The 20,921-nt window shown below is 37.1% G+C and overlaps 2 protein-coding genes across 2 annotated transcripts; both read left to right on the top strand.

Moving 5' to 3' along the window:
* The first annotated feature begins 342 nt into the window (after nucleotides 1-342).
* LOC139714413 (cytochrome P450 2J2-like) lies at nucleotides 343-3,392 on the top strand. Its single transcript, XM_071626122.1, has 4 exons — nucleotides 343-520; nucleotides 1,134-1,744; nucleotides 2,182-2,509; nucleotides 3,043-3,392. Exons 2-4 carry the CDS (start codon nucleotides 1,211-1,213, stop codon nucleotides 3,219-3,221), a joined length of 1,041 nt encoding a protein of 346 aa, XP_071482223.1. The 5' UTR covers nucleotides 343-520; nucleotides 1,134-1,210; the 3' UTR covers nucleotides 3,222-3,392.
* Nucleotides 3,393-9,964: 6,572 nt separating this feature from the next.
* Nucleotides 9,965-16,536, top strand: LOC139714407 (cytochrome P450 2J2-like). The gene is made up of 5 exons (XM_071626115.1): nucleotides 9,965-10,212; nucleotides 10,921-11,072; nucleotides 12,659-13,269; nucleotides 13,765-14,092; nucleotides 15,256-16,536. The coding sequence occupies exons 1-5, from the start codon at nucleotides 9,986-9,988 to the stop codon at nucleotides 15,432-15,434; spliced, it is 1,497 nt and encodes a 498-aa protein (XP_071482216.1). The 5' UTR covers nucleotides 9,965-9,985; the 3' UTR covers nucleotides 15,435-16,536.
* The last annotated feature ends 4,385 nt before the right edge of the window (nucleotides 16,537-20,921 follow it).

Here is a 20,921-nt window from a genome sequence, read left to right as displayed (position 1 = left end):
TCAAAGTCATCTACAACCTCTCCGAGAAGTAAGAGTTCAAACTACTTAAAACACACTTAACCCCTTTCCCTCCGTGTTATGTAGGCCTATATAGTATCATCGTTATCATTACCAAAGTCAGTGTAGTTGTTATAATCATTATTATAATGATAACAACCAACTGGATTATTAATCTAGATTTGGGACTGTAATTATTATCTTCATGATCACAATAAGTAGGGATCACAATTAACATTCCTTACTTCTTGGCACACAAACAAGTGTAAAGTAATGATACACAACTTAATGAATCTAATCTTGTTGTTAGCATTATAAAGTTAAAAGAAATGAAGAAACGTTCAATGAAATGTATTGTCTCTCACATGCAGGTATGGAGACGTTGTGTACTTCAGCTTGGGTGACAGGAAGTTGGTTTTCTTGTCAACCCCTGAACTGGTGAACGAGATTCTCGTTAAGAAAGCTGACGTCACAACGGGGAGAGAACCTGATCCAGAACTTCAGTCAGTCTTGAATTACAATGGTAAGATATTGTTTTTTCCTGGCATTGAAGTGGATTCCTTGATTTCTTTTCACGAGGTTTACGCTCCCCTTGAATCTTTTTTATTTTTTGTTTTCCTCTTACTGTGTCACTAACACCCCTATAACCTTACACCATGTATTTACCTAATTATCTACATGCAGAGTGCAACACAAGCGGTGGCCCTGTAGCTAGGGCAACTAAAAATTTGTGTCTGGCCAACAAATTTATGTTTTGATGGTCCGATCGGATACTAAGATTAAAAATGAACTGATAATTTTGCTCTCTTTTTTTTCCCACAAAAGTGCACTCCCGTTATACCGAACGCGGTTATAACGAAATTCCGATTCCGAAATAAAAATTCATGTCGCAACATTATCATTTCTATGTTTGTATATCAATTTGTTCGGTTATGAAGAAATTTCGATATAGCGGAAGAAAATTACCGGTCCCGGGATCGACTTTTTTTTTTTTTTTTTTTTTTACAACGGGTACTTATCTTTTTCTGCCCGAAGGGGCCACCGGACAGGAAAGTTAGTGTCGACACTCGCGATATAATATTATTATCATCTACCCAGATCACTTCATCCTCCTTCACCTGTACTTTTTTCCTCAGGTGGGGTGGTGTTCTCGGAGGACGCAGAGTGGGTCGACCATCGACGATTCGGCCTAACCGCGCTGCGCAATTTCGGCATGGGGAAGAGGAGCTTGGAAAGTCGCATCAACGAGGAAGCACGTATGCTGACAGATGCCTTTGCAAGCAAAGGTAGCGCCCCGCTCGACCCACATGCAAACTTCGTGACGGCCGTCTCGAACATCATCTGCGCCATTACCTTTGGTCACAGGTTTGAATATTCAGATCCAATGTTCCAGAAACTCACTAAGGACATGAATGACGTTGTTGCTGAGGAACCAGGTATTATCAAGTACTTTCCAGCTTTCATCCGCAACGGGCGGAGAAGGAAACTACTCTCCATCCGAGACTACATGAACAAAGAAGTGAAGGAGCACGAGAAGACCTTTGACCCGAATGATGTCAGAGACGTGATCGATATGTACATCAGCCAAGTACGAGAGTTGGAAAAGACGGGTCAAAGGTCGGAGCTAAGTATGGAGAAGGCTTGGACCATCGTCTTTGATTTCTTCACTGCTGGGACAGAAACGACATCAACGACGATGACCTGGGCGATGATCTTCATGGCTGCGTATCCTGATATCCAGAAAAAGGTGAGAAATAAACTGTGTGAAAACGTACATTTTTAAACCACTCCAATTTCACTGCCAGGCAAAACATCATGTTTGCTTGGTAGACTGCAAAATGAAATAATTAACTAGGAACGATCCTCCCCCCAATTGCACAATGCTATTTAGATGGAGATTGTGCTTCAGTTCTAATCAATGGCACTTGTTGCTTAGGCACGTTTAAACCGTGCAAAATGACAGTTGTTAACATCGCTAACTCCAAAGGGGCTGCTATGGGCGCATATTTTATGTTTCCATCTTTGAAGACGTCAAGGCTTAATTGCACCTCTAAAGTTTCAATTTCAAATATTCTACAGCTTTCCAGCATTATTCGTGCATTTTTTTTTACTAAATGAGCATCATAGAAATGCACTCTTATAGCTGTGTGATGCTTAATCAGAATATGAATGGAACATTTACAGGTCGTTGCTGAAATCCAGCGAGAGATCGGATTCGACTCACCGCCGTCGTACGAGCATCAGAAAACAATGCCGTACACTCAGGCAGTTCTGACAGAAATTCTGCGATTTCGACCCATTGCTCCTATCGGTGTCCCGCATCGAGCTACGGCTGATATGAAGATCAAAGACTACGACATTCCAAAGGGAACAAACATCGGGATGAACATCTTGTACATCCACCATGACCCCAAAGTGTGGGGTGACCCGGAAGTGTTTCGACCTGAGCGTTTCCTGTCCAAAGATGGGAAGAACTTTGTGAAGCACGACGCGTTCATGCCCTTCGGCGCAGGTGAGCATGAACTTTGCCATATATGAGGATGAACGTGATTGAGTAGCATTGATATCTCTGAAGACATTGTTGTTTTACATTTAATTGCAATTTGTGGGCGATAAACGAATGAAACAATGTCATTATTCCCCCCCCCCCTCTCTTGTTTTTGTCAAATACCATACCGTCTTACAGGCTTCTTCTTTAGTCTCTCCTGTAAGTGTATGTAAGATATCATAAAAATATTCGTGGATACTCGATCTGCGTGGCATACAGTGCCGAAGCAAGATATAGAAATGCAATAGTAAGATTCGAGGCATCAGTGCGTTTTTTGACCAACGTTCAAAAAAGATACAACCGATGCTAAGGCGATACTAATGGACCCTCGGAGGCAATACCGTAGCATACATTCAAGAAACGCCCCAGATCACATCATATTTTTGTAGTATAGCTTTGACGCGTTTGAAGCGTAGTAATGATAGTTCTATTACCATCATGATCATTATGCTTGTGTTTGTAATGTTGATTGCTGAACTGCTGTCTTTGATTGACAGGTCGTCGCAAGTGTCTTGGCGAGCAACTGGCCAAGATGGAATCGTTCCTCTTCTTCACCAACATCATGCAGCGGTTCAAGGTTTCCCTTCCCCCCGGAGCCAAGGCAGACTTAAGCTACGGTCACCGGACAGTCACTTTGCTCCCGAATCCCTACAAAGTCCTATGCGAGGAGCGCTGAGCAACGGGTTCTCCCAGTGGGCGAACAGACCTTTAACACACGGTGGACAACAGCAACAGGAAGAGAGGATCGCGGTCAACAGCAAAGACAATAAAAAATAACAGTACTTAATACTTCAAAAGTGTCTTCAATATGATATAAAATTTGATGAAATATTCGGAAGGTGATATGTCTCGGTAAACATGGTAAACGGCGCAATTCTAATGATGTTACGATTGTGCAACACATTGTGAATGTTGCTTTTTTATGGAACGGTTTGAATGTGTGTTTGAATGATGTATTTGAAATGACTTCTTTCACAGATCTGGCCCTGTATAATATTTTACTCAAAGATGGTTCCTCTAAATGTAATGTTATGTTTGTTAATGTTATGTTCAACCAATTTCCCATGAGAGTGTCATGCCTTGTATGATATCTATACGATTATGATTATATGCACCTTGAATAATGGTTAAATAGGCTGAATAGGAACGGTATATGACATCCATAATGCAACTGCACTATTCTTCACTGGGACTACAAGTAGTGAAATCAAGAGCATTTTCTTTGGATTTGTCTCCTCTTTTTTTTTCACTATATCATATTATTAAGATTGAGACGTTTGCTGGAAATAATGAGATGACGATTTCGTTTTGAATTATGATATTGCTAATTTTAATTTTATTACAGGGACATTGTTGCAGAATACTTAGTACACAACGATTAATTAATTTGTTGAAAACAAATCTTTGGTTTGTATTCTTTGTCATTGATAGTCATTTTTTACCTGAGAAACAAAAGCACGGTAGTATGACATTCCCATACAAGCCCCAATTAATTTCATACTTTCCGGCAAAGTAGTATGTACAGTACATGTTTGTAGATCTACTCAGATGTACTCGAGATAAAGTAGTTCATAAACTATATCAGTAAATTTAGTCAAGGATTTACTTGAGTTTTGGAGTAGAGACGTTTTACGTCCTCTCCGGGACGCCTCATCAGGCCGACTGGTCTTTGGCGGCAATAGTTTGTCGACCTGTGACAGGGCCGGGGGAATACTATTCTTAAAGATAGGGAGCAAGCAGTAAATTGTAGATTTTTTTTTTCACTTCAGTGTTTTATTTGTCTCGATATCTTAATTATCATACAATGATATATTTGCTAAAAAATGACCAATAGTTGATTCAATAAAAATTGTGATATCGACTATTTGATTGTACTCAAGTGACAATGTTCCAGAGAACGGTGTACACAATAAGGAAAAATCTGTCGAAAGATATTATTGGATTCAGTATGATGTAAGAGAGTTAGCGATTTTTTCTATTCCACTGAATTTCTTATGAGAAGATTTGATATAAAGTGAATGTCTTTCTGTTTAACGGTTTCATACTTGCTTCACTTGAAAAATACACGTTCGTTTTGACCAGCATTATTTCCTTGTCGGAACATCATAAATTGAATTTTCTTGTATAATTATACTGACCATCAAATCATATAAGTGTGATATGCTCTCTCTCTCTCTCTCTTTATATATATATATATATATATATATATATATATATATAACGTGTGTGTGGGTGTGTGTGTGTGTGTTTGTGTGTAGTGCCTGTGTGTGTGTCATATTCAAATGTACGACGTTGACAAAGAGTTGTGGTTGAGTTGGCAATGACTTCCAAGCATCATTTAATTTGATTGTGATCTCTATAGAAACAAAATAACTGTGCAATAGCATCAAATTCCCGGAATAGCCCCCTATAAATGTCACACTCGGTATTATTTACGATATGATATACGTATGTATCTAGAATTATACATTTAATGCGTTTATCATAATATATGTATATACAGTGTATATATATATGAAGAGTTTGTTCGCAAAAACCGATATATTTGCCAAATAGAGATATTTGCTATTAAAGGTCAAGAAAAACAAGAATAATAATAAGAAAACTTTTGCTTCTTTTGACCATAACTTCAAAAATGTACCTTTATCCGATTATGTAGTGACCAATATGTCATTTAAAAGGTATCATTTTGTACTTTATGACAGAGACCGTACTTCAAAATCTTCAAAAATAGACTTATTGGTTTTTGCAAACAAACTCTTCATATATATATATATATATATATATATATATATATTATGTGTGTGTGTGTGTGTGTGTGTGTATGCGCGCGCGCGCTCGCGTAATTTTATGTGATCTACATTCGATACACATTTTGCCAATATCGCATACACGCCTGTTACACATTGACTCTGATTTTGTGATTCGACTGCCCTAGTAACGTAGCTTCATACTTTTATTGTGTCGCTCCATTTTTTTTTTTTTTTGAGGGGGGAGGGTATGAAACAGTCAACTATCACTATCACGGTTCCAGTTTTCACAGTACAAGATCATAGGGGAGGGTCTAGATATTGCACATAGCATTATCAACGTTATGAGACTTTTGACGCTCATGGCCTTTAATAGCTGAACGTATTCTATGGGTTGAGGAGGGAGGGTGAGCGGTCTTGGAGAATCGTAGCACTGCAATGAACGCCTTACAAGCGGAGAGGACCGCTGTTATTTTGTTGTTGTAGATGTTGTTCTTGTTATCCGTCAGCGATCTTGATAAATGAATGTTTAAAGTTTTCGGTAAGTTACTGCATGTAGTGTCGTATAGGAGAAGAACGAAATATGTAGCCTTCGTATCAAGAAGACGGCACGTGAATTAAAAGGGCACTTTAGGACCAATCAAAGTATCATTTTTTTTTTACCAAAAAAATCTTGTAGACTACCCTACATATCTACGTTTGTGTATATTACTATGATATTATACTGCCTATGAAATAATGGCTGTTTGGAAGAAGGTTTACTGTGCTGCTCTTGGTCGTGCTCCTCTACTTTCTTTGTTTCTCTCCTTTCTTTTCTTTTTTACATTTTTTTACAATTTTCTTTCTTGTCCTGTCTTTGTTTGCTTTCTTTTTTATCAAAAATTATTCTTCGTGTTCCCCTTTTCATCACCTAGTCCATAGGATCAATATACTCACAAAGTTCTGAGGCATAATCTCAGGAAGGGACGTGTTAAGATTATGATCCATGAATAGAGACCTTTCCTATCAATTGCAACTGATTGACAATTTGCCCTACATCGACGTAAATAAGCACTGAATATAGATCAGTGTTTTAGTAGTAGATATGATTAAAAAAATCATGGGCGTACATGCTCGAGCAGGATTTGAACCTACGACCTCCTCATCACCGGACAGGCGTCATCTCCACGAGACCACCGAGCTTTCGCCCGATAGCAAGTGTTGGTTCTAATCCTTATAGCATGCAGCGGGTACTGCGTAATTATTCAAATTCATGAAAGTCTTTTGTCGAGATGTTTTCACTGCATCTGATTGATAAATTGCCCTACATTGACGTAAATAAGCACTGAATTTATCAGTGTTTTAGTAGTAGCCATGATAACAAAAAATTGAATAATTATGCAGTTACCGCTGCATGCTATAAGGATTAGAACCAACACTGATTGCTGTCGGGCGAAAGCTCGGTGGTCTAGTGGAGATGACGCCTGTCCGGTGAGCAGGAGGTCGTAGGTTCGTTTAATATCAATGTTGAAATAAGCCATGTACACAATCATGACGATGTTTATCTGGTAATGTCTTAGAATGTAAAGAGTGCATTCTCATATTATCGTTGCATAGATTATCTACACGAGGGGCAGTTATCGTAAAGTCAACGTCACGAGAAAACCGTACCTTCCACTCAATGTCGTCAGTGGGATTTTGTAAACATGTCGTAGAAAAAGGTTGCGTGACCCCTATTTTGTATTCACAAAAGGTCGCACGACCTCTCCATGCAAAGTATTATTTAAGCTAAACGTTCCATGCTAATACTATTGTATGACTATACATCTATCGTTATCAACTCTTGTAGACGAGATTAATCGATGAAATTTGGGTTATGCAAGATGATGGATGTACTTGATAACGTCATACAACTGGTCACAGTAGTATACACGCGTTATTCATGTTGTTTTCAACAGATTCCAACTTTTCATTGATCGTAACAAAATCGTTGTTTCCTAAATGGTCTTCATCAAACTTTCATCTAAAATGACAAGATAGCTGTTTAGATGGAACAAGTTTCCGTGCTGTCAGTTACTTTTGAAAGGCCTTCGAATTTTCAGCTTTATGTCAACCATGTTCCAATTCATCATTAGTCCCACTCTGGTAAAATGGAAACACTTTGAGAACTCTTCTGTTCTTTCAAGTCGAGTGATGTAAGAATGTCACCGTGCTAGATTTACACTCAGTAATAATGATAATACATACAATTACTATATCGTCATTTTCAATTCTGGTTAAATGCTCAAGGCTTTTTACACCGAAGCAAAAAACCAAAACCAACCCCCCCCCAAAAAAAAAAAAAAAAAAAACACCAAAAAATCCCCACAAAAACAAACAAACAAACAAACAAAAAACAACAGAACAAAACAAATCAAAACTGAAAATACCATAAAGGAAGAAAAAGAACAAGAAGAAGAAAGAATGACGGATTCTGCTTGTGAAAATCAAAAGTGCCAAATTTTTGAATGTAACTGATTTTTTTTTTGTTAGTCCAACTACTTACAGTAGAGATGATTGGAAGGTGACGTGATCTAGACCCTTTTCCCCGATTTTTTTTTCTATTTTGAGGGGTGGGGTGGGGGCATTCCGGCATTAGAGGGGTTTTTTCCTATCTGTCTGAAATTTCCCAGGGCGTTTATTTAATCTGTCGCTGACACACCTAATTTTTCATGCATTGTCATTTTTCAAGATCAAACACTTTTCAATTCTTTTCAAGAGCAAACACTTTTGTACAAAGGGCTTGATATACACTTAACTTCAATCGCGTTTGAAGTACATGGGTGCAAACACAGTTTGATGAAATAAATGAAATCGAATAAGACATTTCTTTCTTCGTGTTTGTCTAGCTCGACTTGACGAGGGCATGATCATTTGCAGGTCATGTTCTTATCTATCAGAAACTCGTCGTCTTTTTATTGGTTGACTGTGATCACGTGATTTCTTATCGACGAGAGGGAGTTGTTTATACTCCATCGAACACTGCTTTTTCTTTTCTGGATATAAGAGGCTGTTGTAGGTGCGTAAAATTATTCATCGTCAAGTAATTGGTCTCAATAGGACCGATCTCAAGACTCCGGAGTAAGAAATTGATTTCTTCATTGTCGCATCAAAGTAAGTATACCTTTATCTTATTCATGAATTGATGACAGTCATGTTAGATAGAACGATTTGGAGGTGCAACTTCGTTTATGGAACTCGAGTTGGCATATAGGCTGAAACCCTGAAATTATTATCATTATTATCATTATTATCATTATTATTATTATCATCAGTAGTAGTAGTATCTAATTATCTTCTGTTCGATCGCAATACTATCTCGTATATCTAGATGAGAATGAGCCCCCAGGGTAGGTATTGTTCTTTTGTAAACCAGTGTATAGGTGAAACAGGAACATGGAATTATTGAGAATTTGAGTGCTGATCACATAGAAATGATGAAATACTTGATAGAGACTTTTTCTTTGCTTTACAAGCGTATCTTCTCGAATGTCTATTTTCTTCAACTCTCTGTTAAGATATGGAGTCCTCTTTCCTGACCTTCCCGCTGGAAAAAAACAAAACAAAACAAAAAACATATGCAGTGTCCCACAGTGTGTAACACTGCGTGAAACACAGTGTGAGCACATTGTAATTACAGTGTGAAATCTCTTCACACTGTTAAATTCGAGAGTTTTAACACTATGAACACATTGTGAATCATCTATTCACAGTACGAAACAGAATATTGCTATGTGAACGCTCTGTGAAAAACCACATCATGGTGTGAAATTATCTTCACAATGTTAAATTTGAGCGTTTTCACATGTCCGAAAATGTGAACACATTGTGAACACACTGTGGGACACTCTGCTCTTTGCAGCAGGGCTTATTCGTTGTGTGTGTTTGATTTGCATTTGCCCTTTGGAAATTTGAAAATCAATTTCCCTTGATAATCCCTTTGAATTATCACGTAGAGAACCTATAGTCCTACTGTAAAATGCATTCATGTTTATAGAGCCAACAGCTGGAAGAACTGAATGTGTTTGGTAGAGGGAATGTATAAGGTTTCCACTGCTTTAAGCAAATGTTAAGAAGGTGTGTTGTACTTTAAATCGTCTTACCGGATGGGGATTTGAGAGAAGCAAAAAGCGTACAACAGCTAAGAGACATCGCCGGAAGACATCCCTTCCTAATTGAGTTTGGTCATCTTATTTCAGGTAAACTCAGTAATCTGAGTTTTAGTCTTTAAGAAAATGCTTCCCCAGTTGGTAAGGAAATAATTTAACTTGGTATATACGGGATCCATTGCTTACTAAAATCTAAGTTTTGACCTAGTAGTTATTTTTTTCTGTATAGTAGTTTAGTAGGGTGCAAATCATGCTTAATTTCGTGATGCGGAATTCCCTCCAATTATGTTCAATAACCTTATATCTTTTTGCTTGAAATTTCGTGTATTATACACTTCTTCCTCGTGATATAATAAAACAACTGTAGGCACAGCGCAATAATGCGTACGTTTGTCAATGTTTGTGATACGTTTGTAATTACTGATTCTGTGTTATATTCTGTTGGAAATAAATTAATTGAATTGAATTGAATTGCATGGTATGATTTCATAAACTACTAGAAAGTAAACACTTCTAAAACATTTTCTTTTTTTTAGGACGCAGCTCTCGTCATCGTCGTCATCATGATCGACCTCGTGCTCAATGCGTTGTCGGAAGTCGGACGAACCGGTATTCTACTTGGTGTCGTCTTTTGTCTCGGCCTGAGTTGGGTGCTGAGGAGTACCAAGGGTCGTAGACGCTACAATCTTCCACCAGGGCCCACTAGCCTCCCATGGCCGCAAAACTACTTCTTTGCGTTCTCCAGTATCTTCAAGAATCCGATTTTCGTCATCTACGACCTCTCGAAGAAGTGAGAAAAATAACCCAGGGCACACCACCGTTCCTTTCCTTTCTTTTTTTTTTCCTTCACATAAATTGTTTTCACCCGGACTTCAATGTAGATAGCTGTCTTCGATGAGAGTGGAGTTCCAATTAAGGGCCTCTTATTTTTGCCGACGGACCATGCGAATTGAATTTATTAATGATTAAAAACCAATTTATACAATACCGAATAGGCCTAACTATAACCGAGAAAACTGGATGTTATTCGCCTTTGAGAACACTGGGACCCAAGTTAGGCGAGTAGCATCACATACCTTTGAGATATCGTCATTTCGATCTTTCGGGGTCCGAGAAGGCGAAAGGGAAAGTTGTGAGATCTCAAATATCTTGTCTTTCAGAACACTGCTAACTGCTAACACGATTTTTTTTTTTTTTTTTTTTTTTGCAGAGGGGTATAACCCTTAACAATTTAACCATGTGTAATAAGATACTTACATATCTGTATTTAATACGGAAAAGTTATGGAGCTCGGGCTGTTCGATTCTATTTTCAGTTGGTGAGACCTGTAATGTCAATAACTCCGGAGCCATCTCAGAGAGCATGCAATGCGATGTTGAGGTGAATACACTAATTGATAAAGCATGCTGTCTATCCTTTTCAGATTCAATTGTTATTGGTATACCGTCACCACTGCTCTAATCATCACATTTGTTATGACATTTCTTGTCATTTATAGATACGGAGACGTAATGTACTTCAACTTGGGTGACAGAAAGTTGGTATTCTTGGCATCTCACGAACTGGTGAACGAAATTCTCGTGAAGAAAGCTGACGTCACAACGGGAAGGGAGCCGGATCCAGAATTCAAGGCATTTGTTAAGTACAACGGTAAGAGATCGTCTGTCATCACATGCAGTAGTTTTTTCCTTACCCAGTTATCTGTGCACATTTCATGTGTATATCTATCATGTCAGCCTATCTGTATGTTTTTATACTCCACGTACTAAGAATGTTGCAATAGGATTGGTCCAGAGCTGATCACGTGATGAAGCGTAGTTTTACCCATCACATCACCTGAGAAGAAAAGTTCGTTACACTCTATGTTGATTGTCCCTTTTGTTTCGCTGATCTCCACACAGTCCACACAGTCCTAACGCAAGATGAGTATAAAAATAAAAGTGTGGACTATCATGTGACCTAGGTCACTTGATAGTACACAGTGCAATGCACTTTCACTTTGGTGCCGCGCGGTGCGCGCAGCAAATTCATTGTTTTGTCAATCTACGCACACACGTAGCCTAAGCCCTAATGATACCTAAAGACAGCTAAAACGGTTTCAGATGTGGAATAAAATGGAAATTTCTAGGACCCTAGATGTGGAATATAAAGCAAATAATCACCTTTTAGTTTCAGGCAATGAGACAAACTATCACTTCCTCGGCGATCTGAATGTGTACGCTATCTTTCCTCAGCTGCGCTTCGGAAAGATAGCTACATCCAGGTCGCCTCGGAAGTGATAGTTTATCCCATCACCTTCACCAACTTTGATTATTTGCTTACTATCTTCCTTTTTACTTTTCCAATGTACTGTTTGTCAGTCTGTCCGTCTCTCTTTTACACTTCAAGTCATTTCCCCTCACCCTTTGTTTACTATCACCAGGGTTCCGTTCTCGTCAAGCGTTGAAAATCATTATGATATCAACAGTGCGATGGTCTTGGTGTACTTAATCTTATTTGAACCATGGATCCTATAGGGTCCATGTTTGAACAAACGTAAGAGCTAGGGTCCATGTTTAAACAAACATGAGAGAAGAATCACCCTTGGCTAACTTTGATTATAAAATGCCCCTTGTTTGACTCTTCATATTTGTGATGGTATATATTTGCATTTTGTTCAAACAAAATTCAACAATGTTGTATTCATCAGCGTTTATGTCTCTGACTTTGTTGTAGAATATATATCAGCCTGGTCAGTATAAAAGCTAGCTTCCGATCTATTCAATGCATTTATTTTTCTATCCATCTCTCAAACCGATTACTTGATCATCTCCTATGGGGCGCCAAGTGTCGCACGGTCTTTTTCCTAACGAAATCGGTCGTATCGTCGACGAAATGTTCACTTCCTTACGAAATGAAGCGTTTTATCGCAAAACGAATTAACTCCATTCTTATTAAGTTTAGATATTTGTGATTAAATCTGCTAAAAACCAAAGAAAATAGTTAGCAAATACAGTTCTATAACTTACATCTATAACTTCTAGAATAATTTTGTTATGTAATTAGTGAGGTATTACGGATGAAAATATGGCACTTAGCTCATTTTCCAATAAAACTCTTCAATGTTGATTTCGTTACGAAATAAAGTCATTTTGTAAAGAAATTAAAATTTCTTCCACAAAATGGCTACATTTTCGAACCGAACTGACGAAATATTCATGCAACACTCGACCCCCATCTTCTCCTACATCTCTCAGGTGGAGTGGTCTTCTCAGAAGGCGCAGAATGGGTCGATCATCGGCGATTCGGTCTAAACGCTCTGCGCAATTTCGGCATGGGGAAAAGGAGCTTGGAAAGTCGCATCAACGAGGAAGCGCGAATGCTGACTGACGACTTTGCAAGCAAGGGTGGCGCCCCGCTAGACCCACATTCTAACTTCATGTGGGCCGTCTCAAATATCATATGTGCCATCACCTTTGGACACAGGTTTGAATATTCGGATCCAGTCTTCCAGAATATGACGAAATACCTGAACGACATATTTGCTGAAGAACCAACTATCATCAGGTATTTTCCTACTTTTATTCGCAACGGGAGGAGAAATAAAATGGTCGGCGTCAGAGAATTTTTGAGTAATGCAGTGAAGGAGCACAAAAAGACCTTTGACCCAAATGACATCAGAGACGTCATCGATATGTACATCAACCAAGTACATGAGTTGGAAAAAACTGGTCAAAGGTCGGAACTAAGTTTGGAGAAGGCGACGACCGTCGCTTTTGATTTTTTCGTCGGAGGGACGGAAACGACATCAACAATAATGGCGTGGGTGGTGCTTTTCATGGCTGCGTATCCTGATATTCAGAAAAAGGTGAGAATATAAGCACTTAAAAACATACAATTTAAACTGTTGCCATTTCCTGTCACCGGTCACAGATGACTGCTATTCGTTATACAGAGTGTTAACAGCACTGGAAAACTCGAGTGTGCTTTTCAGCCAGACTAAAAATGAATCTAATGGGAGACGCTTTCGAAATAGCATTGTACTATATAGGCAGGTAGAGATTGCTCGGGTCCTGGTTGATGCTTATTAACTTGGAATACCAACAGAGGAAAAGACAAACTTGTCAGCATCGCACTATATGTGCATATTATCATTGTTTATGTATCTTAATGTCAAGGGTTATCGACCTTTAGATTCTTTGCATTAAATTTGCCTAAACTTTCCAGCAATATTTCATCACTTTTTTGCACAGTTTCCTTGTTGAGGACAAAAATAAACGAACCTACACGCGTGCTTATATCTGATGTTTATTTTGTGTTTTAAAAGAGGAAAATAATCGTCATCTAAACGGAACCGTTTCAGGTCGTTGCTGAAATTCAACGAGAGATCGGATTCGACTCAGTGCCGTCATACGAGCATCAGAAGGTAATGCCGTACACTCAGGCAGTCCTGACAGAAGCGCTGCGATTTCGGCCTATAGCTCCCATCGGTCTTCCACATCGAGCCACGGCTGATATTAAGATCAAGGACTACGACATTCCTAAGGGAACAAACATCGGGATGAACATCTTGTACATCCATCATGACCCAAAGGTGTGGGGCGACCCGGAAGTGTTCCGACCTGAACGTTTCCTGTCGAAAGATGGGAAGAGCTTTGTGAAGCACGACGCGTACATGCCCTTCGGCGCAGGTGAGCATGACCTTTGCTCGGGTGATCGTTATTGAGAGAAAACTAGAGAGGGAACCCATCTAAAAAAAAACCCAATGAACTTTAAAAGAAAGAAAGAAACAAATCCGACAGAACGTTGCAAAAAATGACAAAAATTGGATAAAAATGAAGAAAGATATGACTTTTTTCAAATTTCACATTTATCGGAAAACATTTCTTGATCATTCCTTCCTTGAATATTCAAATGAGTGAGTTGGACGTGATGTCATGTCCTCACAATTTTTTTATGTAGGTTTTATAAGAAATTTAGGAAAATTTTCCTAACACACGTAAAAGCATACGTTAGTCCCATACCAAAGTTTTCATAGTTTAGTTTTCATCTATTCTGGGTGGTTACAAGGCCAGTTCTATATTCATACAGCTGAAATGTGATTTTCATTTTGGGAATCTGTTCTGTATATGATAAGAATAAGAAATTGTGATGGCATGACATCATCAACTTGTTGATTTGAATATTCATAACAACTGGAAAAGAAGTGTCCACCGAAAATGGTGAAATCTTGGAAGACACAAGCAAGTTCGTTACACAGCTTTACTTGCATTGAATTACAAATTGAAAATGATATCAGAACAAAACTTATTTTGCTCCATTCCACAAAATAAAATATTTGACCCACTGAATATGGTTCTTGTTGAAAGGCTATATTAACCATTTCCAGATGAAAGAAAACCCAGCTTTAGTGCTACAAAATAGTTCTCAAATGTGAGCTCGTGATTGAAACAATCAAGGTAAAAATCAATGTTAAGTATTGCGGAATATACAAAACGTGAACAATAGTTATGATTAAATTGTTTCTATAGAATAAACAGTCCACAATAATTATGGTGTATTGAGGAAAATAGCGATATCTCCTGTATATATTAGGGTCTGTCGGGTAATTTTTATATGGTAGGGTGTTTTGTTATACAATTGACTTACACACATGCATCAAGTTTGATAAACACTCGAAAATTTCTTTAAATTTCTGCTCCCAGTGATCAGTGAAGTGTATTTAAATGTACTGATATAGTGATTCGTAATACATGTACTTATCATTATTGATATCACTATCATCTTCATTGTTATGATCATTAATATGTTGATATGTTATTGATTGCTTTTTTTTTTCTTCTTTGATTGTCAGGCCGTCGCAAGTGTCTTGGTGAGCAGCTGGCCAAGATGGAAATGTTTCTATTCTTCACCAACATCATGCAGCGGTTCAAGGTGTCTCTTCCCCCGGGAGCCAAGGCTGACTTTAGCTACGGCCACCGATCCTTCACTCTGCTCCCGAAGCCCTATAAGGTGATATGCCAGGAGCGCTAAGGAGCGGATACTCCCTGTAGGGAACCCAAACTTATAGGCCCAATTTACGAAGGTACCGTGGTACAATCTTGTCCATAGTTTAAGACCATGGAGTGTCAAGTGTCGCATGGAATATTTCGTGACGAAAGCAGTCATTTAAGCAACGAAATGATTATTTTGTAACGAAATGACTGATTTCGAAACGAATATTCCGCGCGTGTGACACTTGGCGCCCCATAGTCTTTGTCCATGGTTTAAATCATGGACAAGATTGTATACACCACCTTCGTGAATTCGGGCCATAACGGCGGACAACAGCAACAAGGAGGTCACAAGAAATACAATTCACAAGGGAAAAAAAGAAATAAGAGTGCCTATTAATTGCTTTGAAGTTGTGTACATAACGTCAGTTTTGGTTTCCATTTAATAGCCAGAGGGTCACTTTCTTCTTTCTCAGTTGTAAAGATGTTACGGTTATGAAATACATTGTGGGCATTGTGTCTTTATTGGAGGGATTAAAAGTTTGTGTCAATAGATATGATGTACGTGTGTGATTCATTTTGAATCGATTTGATTAGATGTGATTTAGTTACAAAATGCATATAGAGCTGTACATACATTATACACAATATATGAATAGTTTGAACATGGAATAGGCCTATATCAGATGCATTTTGTGTGGATCGCCATAAGAAATTTAAACCTTGACTAGGACGTCCAGCATACATGACTTACGCACAATTATGGACAGAAACGTTACACAAAATATATTATTCACGCTCAGTAGTTTTTATAGCTAGGGATATAATCACTTCTCAGAGGAATAATTCTGTATATATATAGTTACTGTAAAACCAGAAATATTCCGCTGCATTTTAATTTCGCAAAATTAGTATGTACGAGATACTTCTCGTCCACACTAAATGCATTAAAATAAAATGCCAGTGACAATATAATGCCGCGAAAGAGACCGTCGGCTCCAGTTCGCGCAATTTTGATGCCGCCAAAATACTTTGCTTTACAGTACTCGTAAAATGGGTCATATACATACGATGTTATATTTGTTTATGGATTAACGGTATTTCCATAAAACTGTCATGTGACGTAATAAACAATTATCATAGCTTAAATATGGACAATGACTAATGTTTTGATAGCTGAATTGAAAGTCCATGAGATTCCGAATGCCACTTTACTATTCTTTTGATTCAATTGAATTGAATTGAATTGAATTCAAAATGATTTTATTTCCATATAAAGTAATACAAAGTAATATAAATAAGGCTGACATGAGTTCATGATATTCAAAGGAACTTTGGATCACGTAAACGAAACAAAACATGAATACAATTATTATAATGATATCAACTCAGGTTTGGATAAATAAACAAGTAAGCAAAACAATCTTAGTTTATAACTCTACATGGAAAAGAGGAATTCACAAGAAAAGCATGAACTTGTTTAATAGACAACAGACAGTGAAATGTAAAGCGTTTGTTTTTCTCTCCTTTTTTGTCTACCTGTATAAAACATAATTTGGATCATACCCATAGATAAATTTTGTTAAAAGTGACAAGATTGTTGATTTGATCAAGAATTGATACTATTTCACAAGATTCTGTACGTTGTAATCAATCCTCTTGATAATTATATAACATTGAAATCATGGAGATGGTTGTGGTATTATATTGCATTGGTTTTCTTCTGGAAAAGATGTACATAGAGTGAGTATCTCTCTGGTTTTCTTTTTCATACTTGCTGTATTTTGAGGGAAAAATATGTTCGTCTTGAACATGATGAATAGCGACATTTCCTAATCTGAATTCCATGCTTGATTCTTTTCTTTTTAAGCAAAACATCAAATTCTTTTAGTCTGATGTGAGGGGCAACACACATATCTATGTCGGTAACGAATTGTAGAGTTGGTGTTGATGAATTCCAGCGCTCTCGCAATGTGAATGTGATGTCTAAATTGAAATAAAAGTAGAATTGAAGATTTGCATTTCCAGATAGACCCCCATTTATGTCGCACTCGTTGTTCACACTCGCCAGATCTTTTGTATAGTTAATGGTATATATATATATATATATATATATATATATATGGTGTTGATGAATTCCAGTGCTCTCGAAATGTGAATGTGATGTCTAAATTGAAATAAAAGTAGAATTGAAGACTCGCATTTCCAGATAGACCCCCATTTATGTCGCACTCGTTGTTCACACTCGCCAGATCTTTTGTATAGTTTATGATATATATATATATATATATATATATATATATATATGGTGTTGATGAATTCCAGTGCTCTCGCAATGTGAATATGATGTCTAAATTGAAATAAAAGAAGAATTGAAGACTCGCATTTCCAGATAAACCCCCATTTATGTCGCACCCGTTGCTCACACTCGCCAGGTCTTTTGTATAGTCTATGATATATATATATATATATATATATATATATATATATATATTGTATATATATATATATATATACAATATATATATATATATTATAGATATATACATATATATTCATTTATCTATTTATTATATCATATATATATATATATAAATATATATATATGTATGTATATATATTATATATGTGTGTGTGTGTGTGTGTCTGTGTGGTCTTACATTCATCACATGTCTCGACAAATTAAAAATCACACAGGTGTCCGACATTGACTGGAATAATGTAACTACAACTATATAAAATTAATTAAACTAATTTATATCTTTATTTGTGTCTTTATGATTGTGATTGGTGTGTAATAGAAAATCGGACCATCCGTTTAGATGTTATAAACTTTTGGAATTTTGGATAAAGCTTTGTGCCGTCATCGCTGTCGTCATGTACCATGTATCTAGAACATCTGACTTCCTTTTAATATACCTCCGCTAGAAGGTGAAACCTGCAGCCGGGGGGGGGGAATTTTTTTTTTTTTGGTTCCCTATGTTTGTCTGTCCGCCAGTCTATCTGTCTGTTTGTCTGTCTGTCTGCAGGTGAACAAAATAACTCGAGAACAGAATGAACGGATTTTCACCGAACACGCAGATTGTGTTAATAATGAAGTAATAAAGAGTCAATTAAATTAGGTGTCATGAGGATGCGAGGGCAAAAATCAAACTGCATTAGGGCGTCATACCAGGAAATAGAATAAGCTTCGTCTCATAGCAACCCAACACCGAATGATCAGATTTTTACCAAATGTATTGTATCTACCCTATCTACCTTTATGTTTGTGTATCACTGTAATGTATACTGCCTATGAAATCATGGCTGCTCTCAGGAGGTGTGTTCCCTCGGAGTGCTTTTCTTGTTTTTGTGTTTCTTTCCTTTCTCTTCTTTTTGATACTTGTAGCATTTATTCTTTCGTTCTGTCTTTGTCTGCTTTCCTTTTTTTTTCACACATTCTTCACAGCCTTTTTCCTTTTTATCACTTAGTCCAAAGGATCACATTCACTCAAGTAGGTTTTAAGGCATAAACCCACGAAAAGACGTGTTACGTGTAAGATCCATGAATAAAGGCCTTACCTAAGTAATGCTGAAATAAGCCATGTACACAATCATGACGATGTTTATCTGGTAATGTCTTCGAGTATATAGAGTGCATTATCATATTATCGTTGCACAGACTGCACGAGGGACAGTTATCGTAAAGTCAACGTCACGAGAAAACCGAACCTTCCACTCAATGTCGTCAGTGGGATTTTGTAAACATGTCGCAGAAAAAGGTTGCGTGACCCCTTTTTATGGTAACAAAAGGTCACGCGACCTTTGCGTGTTTCTCCATTCAAGAGTAATACCATGGGTCTACTGCAACAAGCTGCATGGTATTACTATTGTATGCCTATCAATTCCATCTATTATCGTTATTAAAGCTTGAAGAAACTGCCTTATCGATAAACTGAGTTATGAAAAAAATGATGTATGCATTAACAGCATCATACAACCAGCCATTACATTGTAGACATGATATTCATGCTGTTTTCAAGAGATTCCATCATTTCATATATTACAAATTAGTCACTTTGTAAGTGACCTTCATTAACATTCATCTATGATTAAATTGTACAAGAAAGTTGTTTAGATGAAACAAGTGTCCGAACTTCCAGTTACACTGGATTGGCCTCTGAATTTTCAGCTTAATTCCAACATAGTCCTTTTTGAGTAAAATGGAAACACTTTGAAGACTATTTTGTTATCTCTTAAGTCGAGTGATGTAACAAAGTCCTCGTGCTAGATTCGAACTCAACAATAAAGGTTTTCTCTGCTGATTTTATTCTGTTGTCACTGAATTTCACTTTGGAAGCATGTATTTTCGTAAAATTTGCTTAGGCATCGAAATATCGTCATTCTTAATAATTTTTTCTTCGTTCAAATTGGCAAAGTCGGTAACCGATTTCCCATTTACATTGTACATTTTGCGCATTCTTAATTATTGAATGCGCATACATTTTCGACCACGGTCTTTTTCCTTTTTTCAATTCCGATTCCCCCTGTCGCCATCTCTTTCCAGGTAGTTAGATTTGCATATTGGCTAACCTGTTCATAAAAGGAGCATTCAGATTAAAAAGTGTACCGCATCTTACAATGTCTTAAATTTAACTGTAATGACGTCTACATCCGGACCACACACAGTTATGTAAATAAGTATGCAAACACCCATATAAAGATGGCAAATCGTTATGATGATTTCAATTGAAATTAACATGTCAAGTCATAGCTACGAACATGATTTGATGATCTTATCAAATTAAGATGAAAATTTGAGATAATTCAACAAAACCATGTGATGGCACGATGAAATTTCTTTCTGAGGTAGGGGAAATTTAAGGATATGAGGATGTAATGTGTTGTATAATATTTGTTAAATTTTGAGTTTAATAGATATCAGTATATACAGTATATTAAGATATATACAGATTTGATACTGCAAATTTGATTTTGATGTTGGTATTGTATGATTATCATGTGTTTATTTGTATGTATGTGTTCATGCAGGGCCTCCAAGAACAACAGTGTTTAACCCACTGATGGAGCCACCCTGTGAAAATAAAACATATAAATAAATAAATAGATAAATAAATAAGGACTTCATAATATCTGTTGAACTTTACATACTGGTTATGATAAGCTAAAAGAATATCTGGATGTTCAAATAAACAAATATAGGTTATGGTGATGACATTTAAAGTAAATATTAGAGTCACATTCAATCATTAAGTGGACATAATCACTCTAATATATATATAAATAAACGTTGATAAACATTATGAAATTGAATGATTAATTCTGAAATTGTTTGTTCCAAAGCAAAATATTGAAAATGCTTTCAAGAGTTTATCGAGTCCACAATACTAATCTGGATATACAACCTTGGAATCCCAAGCACGAGATTGAATGCTTATATCAGAATTTGAACTCGTTCCCCTCATTTAAAAGGGCGCTTAAATAATGAATATGAAATCATCAGAAGAGAAATCGTTTGACCAATGTC

The sequence above is a fragment of the Diadema antillarum genome, unplaced genomic scaffold (assembly GCF_040938485.1).
Source record: "Diadema antillarum isolate AM-2024a unplaced genomic scaffold, OU_Dant_1.0 seq00002265_RagTag, whole genome shotgun sequence".
In the NCBI taxonomy this organism is placed as follows: domain Eukaryota; kingdom Metazoa; phylum Echinodermata; class Echinoidea; order Diadematoida; family Diadematidae; genus Diadema; species Diadema antillarum.
This window is presented reverse-complemented; position numbering and strand designations above follow the sequence as displayed.